This window comes from Euleptes europaea, chromosome 19 (genome assembly GCF_029931775.1).
Source record: "Euleptes europaea isolate rEulEur1 chromosome 19, rEulEur1.hap1, whole genome shotgun sequence".
NCBI lineage: Eukaryota > Metazoa > Chordata > Lepidosauria > Squamata > Sphaerodactylidae > Euleptes > Euleptes europaea.
In genome coordinates this window covers 36,142,178-36,155,535 of record NC_079330.1, presented here as the reverse complement: position 1 = coordinate 36,155,535, position 13,358 = coordinate 36,142,178, and the positions used below count along the sequence as shown (strand labels likewise).

Sequence of the window (13,358 nt, the reverse complement as noted above, 5' to 3'; positions counted from 1 at the left end):
TCTTGGCGCGATTATTGTATGGAATACCTATTTGGATAGATAATTCACAGTGGGTAGCCATGTTAGTCTGTCTGCAGTAGTAGAAAAGAGCAAGAGTCCACTAGCACTTTAAAGACTAACTATTTGGATAGAAGCACTGAACAAAAACTTGGAAGTTGTGCAGACTTCTTTCCTTCGTCAAATACTAGGACTCCCTAATTGTGTTCCATATCAACCCATTCATAGTGAAACTGGAGCGCTGACTCTAGAGACCAGAGCTTGGCTTTTAACTTTTAAATACTGGATTAAGATTCATTTTTCTTTAAATGAAAATCGCCTCATTTTCTTTTTATTAAGAGAAGCTGCAAATATAGAGTGGTTTATACTTATCTCAAACAAATTGAAAATCCTGGGAATAGACGTAGATAATCTATTGAAGCTGGACAGTCCAACCATTTTCCGAGTAATTAAAGAAAGACTGTTTGACCATGAAAGACAAAAAATCTTGCCCACAATGCCTCCATCTTGTTCTCCATCCAAATTAGGTCTATCTTCCAATTTTGGTTTGCTCCAGAGTTATTTCTACTCTTTAAGTGATCCCTCCCTTCGTAGGGCTTTTACGCTAGCAAGACTAAATACTTTCCCATCAGAGGTCTTATTTAGGAGATTTAATAATACCCCCTTGGAAAGGAGAATTTGCTGTTGCGGCATGAATCAGATTCCATTCTTCATATTTTATTGGAGTGTGAAATGTTAGTCGATTTACGCATCAAACTTTTAATGCCGTTAATTGTAAACAGGAACTCTTCTCCTCATTCCCTTTTTAGATTCATAATGAATGGTTACAATTCAGAAATTACAGAAACAGTAGCCGTGTTTCTGAAGTACGCCTCAATGATTAAGATTAAATCAAAAATAAAATAGCTGATATCACCATTTGTCTATTTTAGATACCTGTTTTATATGTATTCTAAATTCATTTTATTTCAGCATATTCCATTTTATCTATGTCTATTGATATTTTATTATCTGATTAACCATGGAATGTCCTGAATGATTCGCTATGCCAATAAAGGTTTTGAATTGACTTGTAAGCCGCTTTGAGACTCCTTAGAGGTAGAGAAAAGCAGGGTATAAAACAAGCTCTTCTTCAATAATTGTTTGTTTATGTTCTTCATATGCCACCTTATGGCCATCTAGTTCTTAAGGTAGAGTATAAAAATAGAACAAATCAAGCCACTAAAATACACAACAAATCAAGCCACTAAAATACACAGGAATAACAACATTAAAACAAGAACAAAGTTTCAGAGAAACTGCTATGTTTACATTGCAGGGTTAATCCAGCCTCTAGTGGCTGTCTCCCTGATAGCCACTAGAGGCGCTTCCGCGATGCTCAATGTGAAAATCGCATTGAGTAATGCTTTCCTGTGGGCGGTAATAATAATAACGTCCAGCGCGCAGGCTGGGTGATCCATGGGGGGGGGGGAGGGCAGGGCAGGAAACCTCTTGCGGCACGTCCAGCGTGGAGTCTGGGGGATTGAGGGGAGGAGGGCAGGGCAGGAAACCTCCGGCGGCACGTCGGGTGATCCATGGGGGGAAGGGCAAGGCAGGAAACCTCTGGCGGCGCATCCAGCGCGGAGGCTGGGGGATCGGGGGGAAGGCAGGGCAGGGGCTCCCCGGCGGCGCGTCCAGTTTGAACCTCCCCCCTGCCCATCAGCTGTTTGTCGGGCAGCGGGGGGGGGGGAGATTTGTGGCAGAGCCGCACTCGGGAGCCCCGGTTTGCTGACTGCTGCTCTCGGCGACTCGGCTCCAGTTACGGTAACACACACACATTCACTCCATACACAGACTTTTCCTCACTTTTGAGGAGGAAAAAAGTGCGTCTTATGGAGCGAAAAATACGGTAGCTAAATTTTGTGCCGCAATATATAAGATCTGTCAGACAAAGCTGGGGCTTGGTAATTTAACTTAAAATGGAAAATGTTTTGTTAATTCAAGGTCTGTTTATATTATATAAACTGTCTATGAATCGTATATCCTATAGTTTTAGTTACTGTATATTCTCCAGTTTTAATTCTGTAACTGATATGAATGTTTTAATGTTTGCCGTATTAACAAATGAAAACTGAATCTGAATCATTTCCATACAAACACACCCACAGGCAGGCAATCTCTAATGCCTTATAGTTGTTTAAAGAGCCTGTGCCATTTTAAAAGAGGCCTTGCCCATTCTCTCTAACACAAGGGGGGATGCTTCTTCTAAGTTGGCATCTTCTGTGATACTGGACTGGAAGTACTGCTCATGACCACGTTTTGCATTGTAGAGCTTGGAGGAATATAACAAGTGGAAGTTTCACAACAGCCCCACCATCCTGGAAGTCCTGGAGGAGTTCCCATCCATTGAGATCTCAGCATCTTTCTTGCTGTCTCAACTGCCTTTGCTAAAACCCAGGTACTACTCAATCAGTTCCTCACCGGACTGGAAACCCAGAGAGCTTCATCTGACGGTCGCTGTGGTCACCTACAGGACGAGAGGTAGTTGGTGCTTCTTACAGCAAGATGCTGTCTTGGGGGGACTCCTTCAATAGCTGTGTTCCTTGGCCTGGGTCGCCAACCTCCGGGTGGGGTCTGGAGATCTCCCTGAATTATAACTGATTGCCAGACAACACAGATCAGTTCCCTCAGAGAAAATGGTCGCATTGGAGAGGGAACTCTGTAGCATTATACCCCATTCGGCTCCATTCCCTCCCCAACTCCCCCCTTCTCAGGCTCCACCCCCCAAATCCCCAGGAATTTCCCAAACCAGAGCTGGCAACCCTATTCATGACCAGGGTGTCCAAACATATGTCTCAAGGAGGCAAGCCACAAGAATGACAAAAAAGACCCACTTGGCTTTTGTCTTGACAATGCCAGGAGACTCCGCTTATGTTTCATAAAGACGAGTAAGACTTTGCCTTCCCCTCTCCTTTTCTCAGGTGGAAGCGGCCCTGAGCACCACGGGGTATGCAGCACCTGGCTGAACATGGTCACCTTGAAGGAAACCATCCCCTGTTTTGTGCGCAGGTAAGAAATTAGTGAAGAACTGACCAGGAAGGCTCTCCAGGCCCTCAAAACGTATGATATTAGTCAAATGTGTTCTGCTTCAAATCTGGGTATGATTGATTGATTTACTAGATTCCTCTTCTGCTTCTCCAGGGTCCTGCTCAAGTCAGTTTACAAGTAACAACATCATCAATTACCAATATAAAAAAAAACAAGCCATTCAAGACAAGTCAGGGATTAAAATCAGCCTAGAACAGCCACTGAGCGCCAAAAAATGTCCATAAAATCATAGAATCATAGAGTTGGAACAGATCACCAGGGTCATCTAGTCCAATCCCCTGCCCAATGCAGGAAATTAACAACTACCTCCCCCCACATCCCCAGTGACCCCCAACCCTCCCCCCGCCATGCAGGATCCCACAATCAAAGCACTCCCGACAGATGGCCATCCAGCCTCTGCTTAAAGACCTCCAAAGACAGGGACTCCACCACTCTCCGAGGCAGCACATTCCACCGTCAAACAGCCCTCACCGTCAGAAAGTTCTTCTTAATGTTTAGGTGGAATTGCTTTTCTCTTAGTTTAAATCCATTACTCCATGTCCTAGTCTCTGGAGCAACAGAGAACAAGCTAGTTCCCTCATCAACATGACATTCCTTCAAACATTTAAACATGGCTATCATGTCTCCCCTCAACCTTCTCTTCTCCAAACTAAACAAACCCGACTCCCTAAGTCTCTCCTCATAGGGCATGGATTCCAGACCTTTGACCATTCTGGTCGCCCTCCTCTGGACACGCTCCAATTTGTCAACATCCTTCTTAAATTGTGGAGCCCAAAACTGGACACAGTATTCCAAGTGAGGTCTGACAAATGCAGAATACAGTGGTAGTATTACTTCCCTTGATCTAGACACAATACTCCTATTGATGCAGCCCAGAATTGCATTGACCTTCTTAGCTGCCATATCACACTGTTGACTCATGTTCAGTTTTTGGTCCACTAAGACTCCCAGATCTCTTTCACATTTACTGTTGTCAAGCCAACTCTCTCCCATCCTGTACCTGTGCCTTATGTTATTTCTGCCTAGGTGAAGTACCTTACACTTCTCCCTATTGAAATTCATTTTATTACTTATGGCCCAGCTCTCCAGTCTATCAAGGTCATTCTGAACTCTGACCCTATCCTCCGGGGTATTAACTACCCCTCCTAACTTGGTGTCATCTGCAAATTTGATTAGCATATCCTCTATTCCATCATCCAAGTCATTTATAAAAATATTAAATAGTACCGGTCCCAGGATGGACCCCTGTGGCACCACACTGGTCACTCCTCTCCAGGATGAAGTTGTGCCTGAAATAGTCTAAATAGTCTTTAGACCAGGAGCAGACCTTAAAACTGTAACTCTTATTAGCCCTCCTCCCTGTTTATGTGTTTATATGTTTTATTTACTTGTTTTAAACATTTTAATATATTTGTATTTCAAAAGCTGTTTAATGTTTTAATGTTCACCGCCTTGGACACCCTGAGTTGGGTGGAATGGCAGTATAGAAATGTTTTAAATACCTAAATAAACAGCTTAAAAGATCAAACCCCTTAGATAAAAGTTTGAGGAGAAATAAATGTTCAGGCCTGGCATCTAAAGGTGGTGAAAATCATGATGATTGCTGTGGCCGACAAAAGCTATATAGGTTTGCAGTGTGTTCTCAGCCACAAAGCATCGGCCATCTGTCAGCAATGCTGATTCTATGACCTTAGACAGATCATGAGAGGGAGAGCATCTTGGCCATCTTCTTGGCATGGAGTAGGGGTCACTGGGTGTGTGTGGAGGAGGTAGTTGTGCGTTTCCTGCACTGTGCAGGAGTTGGACTCGATGACCCTGGTGGTCCCTTCCAACTCTATGATTCTATGATTCTGATTCTAAGGAAGAGTTGCCAACCTCCAGGTGTTAGAAACAAACAAAAGTAGAATAATAGAAACATAGAATCATAGAGTTGGAAGGGACCACCAGGGTCATCAAGTCCAAACCCTGCACAATGCAGGAAATTCACAACTACATCCCCCCCCTCCACACCTAGTGACCAGAAGATGGCCAAGATGCCCTCCCTCTCATCATCTGCCTAAGGTCACAGAATCAGCATTGCTGACAGATGGCCATCTAACCTCTTCTTAAAAACCTCCAGGGAAGGAGAGCATATCACCTCCTGAGGAAGCCTGTTCCACTGAGGAACCGCTCTAACTGTTAGAAAATTCTTCCTAATGTCTAGACGGAAACTCTTTTGATTTAATTTCAACCCGTTGGTTCTGGTCCGACTTTCTTGGGCAACAGAAAACAACTCTGCACCATCCTCTATATGACAGCCCTTCAAGTACTTGAAGATGGTTATCATATCCCCTCTCAGTCTTCTCCTCTTCAGGCTAAACATACCCAGCTCCTTCAACCTTTCCTCATAGGACTTGATCTCCAGACCCCTCACTATCTTTGTTGCCCTCCTCTGGACACGTTCCAGCTTGTCTACATCTTTTGAAAATTGTGGTGCCCAAAACTGCACACAGTACTCTAGGTGAGGTCTAACCAGAGCGGAGTAAAGCGATACCATCACTTCGCGTGATCTGGAAACTATACTTCTGTTGATGCAGCCCAAGACTGCATTTGCCTTTTTAGCTACCACATCACACTGCTGACTCATGTTCAGTGTTTGGTCTACTAAGACCCCAAGATCCTTTTCCACACACACTACTGCTCAAACAAGTCTCCCCCATCCTATAATTATGCATTTGATTTTTCCTACCTAAATGCAGAACTTTACATTTGTCTTTGTTGAAGTGCATTTTATTAGTTCTAGCCCACTTCTCCTGTCAAGATCATCCTGCATCTTGGCTCTGTCTTCTACTGTATTTGCTACCCCTCCCAATTTAGTATCATCTGCAAATTTAATAAGCATCCCCTCTATTCCTTCATGCAAATCATTTATAAAGATGTTGAACAACACAGGGCTCAGCACAGATCCCTGAGGAACTCCACTAGTCACGTCTCTCCAAGTGGATGAGGAACCATTAACTAGCACTCTTTGGGTATGATCTGTCAACCAGTTGCAGATCCATCTAACAATAATAGGATCTAAACCACATTTTCCCAATTTGTCAACTGGAATACTATGTGGAACCTTATCAAATCTAGATAAACGATATCTACAGCATTCCCCTGATCCAGCAAGGTAGTAACTTTCTCAAAAAAGGAGATAAGATTAGTCTGACATGACTTATTCTTGAGAAACCCGTGCTGGCTCTTAGTGATCAGATCCATCCTTTCTAAATGTTTGATGATTTGTTCGAACATTTTTCCTGGTATAGAAGTCAAGCTGATGGGTCGGTAGTTACCCGCATCCTCCTTTCCCCACTTTTTGAAGATGGGGACAACATTTGCCCGCCTCCAGACTTCTGGTACCTCACCTGTTTGCCAAGACTTTTCAAAAATAATGGACAGAGGTTCCGAAATTCCATCTGCAAGTTCTTTGAGTACCCTTGGGTGCAATTCATCTGGCCCAGAGGATTTTGTTTCATTTAAAGAAACCAGGTGTTTGTACACTATTCCAATGCCAATTCTAGGCTGCAAATCTCTTCCCTCATCACATGTTCTGTTTATGCCATGTTGAGCACCACTTCCCTCATGAGAAAAGACTGAGGAAAAGTAGGAATTGAGGAGTTCTGCCCTCTCTTCAACTCCTGTTACAATTTCACTTTCCGGTCCATGCAATGGGCTTATCTTGTCCTTGTTCTTACTCCTACTCTGTACATAGGAAAAGAACCCTTTTTTGTTGAGTTTGGCATCTCTCACTAGCCTAAGTTCATACTGAGCTTTAGCTTTCCTAACACTCTCCCTACAAGCACTAATTATTTGCTTATATTCCTCTTTGGTTATAAGGCCCTCCTTCCACTTCCTAAATGAGTCTTTTTTATTTCTCAACTCTTTAAAAAGCTGTTTATGGAGCCACCCTGGCCTCTTTAGGCTCCTCCCATTTTTCTTAGAGGAATGGTTTGGGATTGCGCCTTCAGTATTTCATTTTTAAGAGACGCCCACCCTTCTTGAACTCCCTTCTCCTTAAGTATTTCTGACCATGGGATTCTACCTAGCATAAGGTTAAGTTTGTTAAAATTTGCTCTTTTAAAGTCCAACCTATATGTCTTACTACGTACAGCTTTTCCTTTCCCCAAGATTGTAAATTCCAAAGTACGTGGTCACTACTACCCAGGGTGCCTACTACTTTAACCTCACCGACCAGTTCTTCCCTGTTGGTGAGAATCAAGTCTAAGATAGCAGACCCCCTTGTTTCCCTGTCCACCTTCTGGAATAGGAAGTTGTCAGCAAGACAAGTCAGGAATTTATTGGATCTTGCATTTTTAGCAGCGTTGGACTTACAACAGATATCCAGGTAATTAAAATCTCCCATGACCACCATGTCCCTTCTCTTTGAGAACTTTGTGATCTGGTCTAGGAGCGTCCCATCCAAGTCCTCTGCCTGGTTTGGCGGTTGATAGCAGACCCCCACCAGAATATCACGATTATTTCTTATTCCTTTTATGTTTACCCATAGTAATCCCCTATACTGCAATAAGTGTGACTTAATACAAAAAATACAGCACAAGGCTTACAAAATGCGTAACCCACAATGGAAGAAATGTTTACTTATGGTGAACTAATAGTGAACACATAAAAACAAACAAACACAGTGCTGTACAACAATAAGTCTATGAGAACACACACAACTACTTGTCAAAGAGAATATACACAAAAACAGTCCAACTGTAGACTTCCAATATTAGAAATGGTGCTCCTGTGGAGCTGCCTGTTGACTATGACAAAGCTTCCGCAGTCAGGTTGTTATATCGTAGTAGTTTTCTACCATTAGCCAAGGAACCCACAGTGGTAGTTTTAAATTCTTTATAGGCTGAAGAAGCCTCAGGGTGAAACGTGGGTTTAAATCCCTGGAATACACGTACCGCTATATTGTTGTAATATCCCTAAACATAAAGCCAGAGGGATATAAATGAGAACACCTCAAAAGGATCAGCAGATATGCTACAACTGAGACCCAAGTTATGCTAATTGTGTTTGCCACGCTAGGCTCCGAGTGGCTGAGGATGCACTTTTGAAACAGCTCCATTGAAAAGTCACGCCGTTTACACAGTTCAAGTTACCGTTTTGCGGTTTGGAACAATATTAGAACCTGACTGCGGAAGCTAGCTTACTTACCTTTTTAGATATGGGATTTTATTGATATATTTTATTTTGTGGCCTTTTCGATTGACTGATACTGTTTTATTACAAATTTGTGTTACTCTTGATTAGATGTGTTCTATTTTTGGTCAAATGACCGTAAAATAAAGACTGTTGTTATTGTAGTGCTAATGGATTCCGGCTTCCGAAAGACCCAAACAAACCTTGCATTCTGATAGGCCCCGGCACAGGAATCGCTCCATTTCGAAGCTTCTGGCAACAACGTCTCTACGACTTGGAACAGAAAGGTAAAGAATGCATCCCCTTGGACTTAACTCTTGCCCAGTGAAGTCAAGGTTTGTCAACAGGGGTCAGTGCAGCTGGGGGCTGAGATAAAACAACTGGGGGGTTGAGTCTTTTAAACAAGAGAGGTTGCAGATGAGCTGCCTTATACAGATAGCCAAGCCAGAGGTGCCCTGGGAGTAGGGTTGTAAACCTCCAGATGCTAGCTGGAGATCTCCTATTACAAGTGATCTCCAGCTGATATAGATTAGTTCACCTGGAGAAAAATGACTGCTTTGGAAATTGGACTCTATGGCATTGAAGTCTCTCCCCTCCCCAAACCCCGCCCTTCTCAGGCTCCGCCTCCAAAATCTCCAGGTATTTCCTAACCCGGAGCTGGCAAATCTACCTGGGAGTTCCATGTTCAGAGCTCCTAGCACAATTCAAATTGGGACTGTGGCACAAAGAGTGGGCTTATTATGCTACATGTACATTTAAATAGTAGGAAAATGGTATTGGTGGAGACAGAACCTCCCGCTCCTCAGTCCTGATCTGAGTAAGGGTGCCCTGTGTCTGATTATGGAGTCGCTCACTGCTCAAGTTGGCAGGGACAGAGGCTCTCCAGGCTCTCAGGGACAGAGGAGTTTCTCTTGGCACTTGATGGCTCAAATCCTTGAGCAAGACATGCCAGGGACTGAACCTGGAAACTTCTGCATGCAGGGCAGGTGCACTGAACCACATCCCTTCTAAATGGTGAGGGATCAAAATATCTAAAGGACCAGGGTACCTGCAGCTGTTCGTTCCTGGAATATGCTCCTTAAGCTCTTCGTTTGAGGCCCAGTTGTGCCTGCCTCATTTGGAGATGAAGAGGAGAAGGGCCTTTTCAGCTGTGGCTCCCCACCATTGGAACCCCCTCCCCCTCTGAATGTTCACCTTGTGCTAGGTTTATTGACATTCTAGACACTGGGTGAAAACCTATTTATTTTCCTCACATTGTGGGTTCTATTTTTTCTTTCCCACCTTCCAACGCTGAATAAAAATATTTTATCTGTTGCTGCTTATTTATTCTAACCTTGGTGTTTTATTGGTTTTAGTGTTTTAGCTGCTTAATGTTTATATTTCTCTGCTGATTTTTTTGCCTTGTGCCTTGACAGAACTTTACTCTTTGAATGGTTTCATTGTGTTCTGATAGCGTAGTATAAGCTGTCTGGTTGATGGATAGGATAGAAACATTTAGAAGAGATAATACGAATGAGAATTTTGGCTGCCGGTTTTAGGAATCAAAGGGAGAGGCATGACTCTCTTGTTCGGCTGCCGGTATGCCAACCTAGATCACCTTTACAAAGAAGAAACTCAAGAAATGAAGAGGAAAGGAGTCCTCCAAGAGGTCTACACAGCTTATTCCAGAGAGGATGGTCAGCCCAAGGTAATCCTCATTTCATTGTGCTTCTTAGGAATGGTATCAGCAGCACAGTAGCCAAGTGTACGTGCTGAATCTCCTAAGGAGAGCACAGCAGCCAACTAGTTGACCCAGGGAGCCAACAAACAGGGCATGTAGGGTTCCCAAGTGCCCGCTTCTGGCAGGAAATCTACCCCCCATGGTTCTCCTTGCCTGCTGACTCCCAGTTGGTGGGCGGGAGATTTAGGGAGGGGGGTTGGGGGCTGCAACCAGCATCATCTATGTGATGACGTCAGGTTTGTTGGGGCAGCCCCAACCCCCCGCCCACCGTGGAGAGAAAAGCAACCTGTGGTCCCTGCCTCCCCTCCAAACAGCTGATTGAAAAAACAGCTGATCAGCGGGGAGGTTCTGGGGCGGGTGGGGAGGGTCGCTGGAGAAGAGAAAAGAAGGCGATTATGGCAGCAGCCGCAGGGAAAGCCTGAAGAGCCGGCCCAGACCTGTGTCTTTTTCCAAGGGCCGGCTCTCCTTTCTCAGAGGCAAGCAGAGCTCCCTCCAGGTGTTTTTTGTTTGTTTCGCTGCAGGTAGGGTTTCAGGAAGGCTTGGGTCTCCCTCGGAGAAAGACACAGGTCTGGGCCAGCTCTTCAGGCTTTCCCTGCGGCTGCTGCCATGGTCGCCTTCTTTTCTCTTCTCCAGCGACCCTTCCCACCCGCCCCAGAACCTCCCAGCTGATCAGCTGTTTGGCGAGGAGGCAGGGAAGACGGGCTGCTTTTCTCTCCATGGGGGGGGGGGAGGTTGGGATGGCCCCAACAAACCTGATGTCGTCACGTAGATGACGCTGGTTGCTGCCCCTAACCCCGCCTCCTAAAACCTCCCGCCTGTTGCAAGGAGGTACCTGGCTACCATAAGGGCATGGGGGGCAAAGCCTTCCCTGGCAACTGGTGCCATCCCTTTCATACCCAGGCCTGTTTTTACATGATGAGGCAGCCACTAGCCCATGACGCTGAGAGTGCACACTTGGTTCACACGAGGAACAAAATGTCAGGGGTGGAGACAACACCATGCCTCCTTCCTTCTCAACTCCCATAGGGTCCATCCCAGCATCCCCCAGGCCCAGTGGGGTGACTGATGCACCTTTCACAGCCATCTGTCTGACAATCAGCTGTTGGGAAGCTCCACCCTGCGGGTGGGGAAGGGGAGTGACTGGGCAGAAATTGCTCAGAAGGCCCTATTGGTCCCTCACAGGCTTGGCCACGCCCCCATAGGGTTTTTCAGGAGGCCACTGGGCATGCCCAGGACCCAGCTAAGGCCTTCTGAAGGCTTGAGGGAGGATGCTGGGAAGGACAGACCAGCACTGTACCCCAGCTCAGTACAGCATGGGAAGAGGAGGTGGGTACCCCTTTCCCGTCACTCTCTGAGGCCAAGGCTAAATTAGGCCTTGGTGTATGACGGATGGGGCCTGGGCTCCCACACTGAACATGCTCCTAACTGAACATGCTCACCACACAATTTAGAGCATCCCTGCTCAAGGATTACCTGGAGTCTTGTGATCAGTCCATTTACAAAGGATGTCATTAAGCTGGAAGGAGTCCAGTGTAGGGCAACGAAGCAGGTGAGGGTTTTGGAGACCATATCCTATGAAAAGAGGCTGCAGGAGCTGGGAATCCCTACATTAGAGAAGAGACACTTGTTGTAAGCTCTAGCCCTGCGGTGAACCCATAAACAGATTTCAGCAGACGGCAAATCCACGAAAGCAGTTTTATTGGTTAGAATCGACAGGTTTGAAAAGCCATATTCAAAAGGACACTAGTAAGGGGCAAAGGCAAGGTGCATAGCATATATGGAAGAGCAAAAGGAGATAACTGGTAACCCAGGCAACCCCCCTCCCAGAGGCAGGAAGGAGCACTTGATGATTCCCACAGTATGGGAATCTATGAAGACTAAACACGGGGCAAAGACTGGCCTTGGACAGAACAGCACCTGGGAGCAGCACAATCGCACTACCGCATACCATCCTCACGGCTTGCTCCTGACACTTGTGAGGTGTTATGATTGCCACCTTCTGATACCTAAAGGATGGCATGCAGAGGATGGGGTGTGTTTTTGATAGTGTTGGGTGACAGGACTTGGACTAATGGATATAAACTATAGCACCAGAGGTTTCATCTAAATTTGAGGATGAATTTCTGAAGGTGGGGTGTCTTTAACACTGGAACAATCTCCCCCGTGAAGTGATGGATTCTTCACAATAGGAGTTCTTAAAGTATCAACTGGATGCCTACTTTGGGGGTATTATGATTGTACTTCCTGCGTGAAGGGGAAGCAGCATGATCTAGCTCAATGTTGTCAGATCTCGGAAGCTAAGCAGGGCCGGTACCTGCAAGGGAGACCCCCAAGGAAGGCTCTGCAGAGGAAGGCCGTGGCAAACTGCCTCTGCTTCTCACTTGCCTTGAAAGTTACCCTGCTGGGGTTGCCATAAATGGGCTGCAGCTTGATGGCACTTTACACACATTCGCTTCCTGCGCTGGCAGGGGGCTGGACTAGACGGAACCGGTGGTTCCTTCCAACTCTGAGATTAAATAAACTTCCAAGAACCCCACAGCTCCACAGAATACCACTGGAAAACCAACACCCTGTTGAAACAATCTGGATATTTATTTCAGCTTCAAAGGTGTGAACAGTTTCTTGTGGATTAGGTAAAAGGCAAAGGTAGTCCCCTGTGCAAGCACCGGGTCATTCCTGACCCATGGGGTGACGTCACATCCCGACGTTTACTAGGCAGACTTTGTTTGTGGGGTGGTTTGCCAGGGCCTTCCCCAGTCATCTTCCCTTTACCCCCCCAGCATTTTACCAACCTCGGAAGGACAGAAGGCTGAGTTAACCTTGAGTTGGCTACCTGAACCCGACTTCCGTCGGGATCAAACTCAGGTCATGAGCAGAGCTTTGGACTGCAGTACGGCAGTTTACCGCTCTGTGCCATGGGATTATTATATATTAAGGATATGTCTACACTACATATTGAAACTGGTTTGAAACAGTCAACCAACAGTTGCCAGAAGGGAGAGGGATGGCCCTCTCTCCATTTTGGACTGATGTCTTATTTTCTCTTAAGCTCAGGGGAAACCAGTTCTTCCTGTTATTTGGAGCTTTATTTTGTATATTTTACATTTTAATGTTTAACATGTGATTTGTAAGCCACCCTGAGCCACAAGTAAAAGAGGGGTAGAAATATTTAAATCAATTAATCAGTAAAGATGTGTGCAGCCTCAGCCCAGAGCAGATTGGTAGGCTTCCATGACCACCATCAAGTTCCATTCCCAGCCCTTTGAGCAGTTTTTCAAATTAAAAACAAAAAGTGGACCATGTTCTTTAATAAAAGAAGTAGCAGGGCCACAGGCTCATGTTTTTTCAGCTGAATCGTGCACAGCCCTTTAGTCATGTT

At 45.4% G+C, this 13,358-nt stretch overlaps 1 protein-coding gene across 1 annotated transcript in view; it reads left to right on the top strand.

Moving 5' to 3' along the window:
- The window catches only part of NOS2 (nitric oxide synthase 2), a 53,058-nt gene that overhangs the window by 37,175 nt on the left and 2,525 nt on the right, over nucleotides 1–13,358 (top strand). The window contains exons 19-22 of the mRNA XM_056865042.1: nucleotides 2,307–2,517; nucleotides 2,958–3,045; nucleotides 8,425–8,546; nucleotides 9,798–9,946. Of these exons, the coding sequence (XP_056721020.1) occupies nucleotides 2,307–2,517; nucleotides 2,958–3,045; nucleotides 8,425–8,546; nucleotides 9,798–9,946 (570 nt within the window). The remainder of the gene's footprint in view (nucleotides 1–2,306; nucleotides 2,518–2,957; nucleotides 3,046–8,424; nucleotides 8,547–9,797; nucleotides 9,947–13,358) is intronic.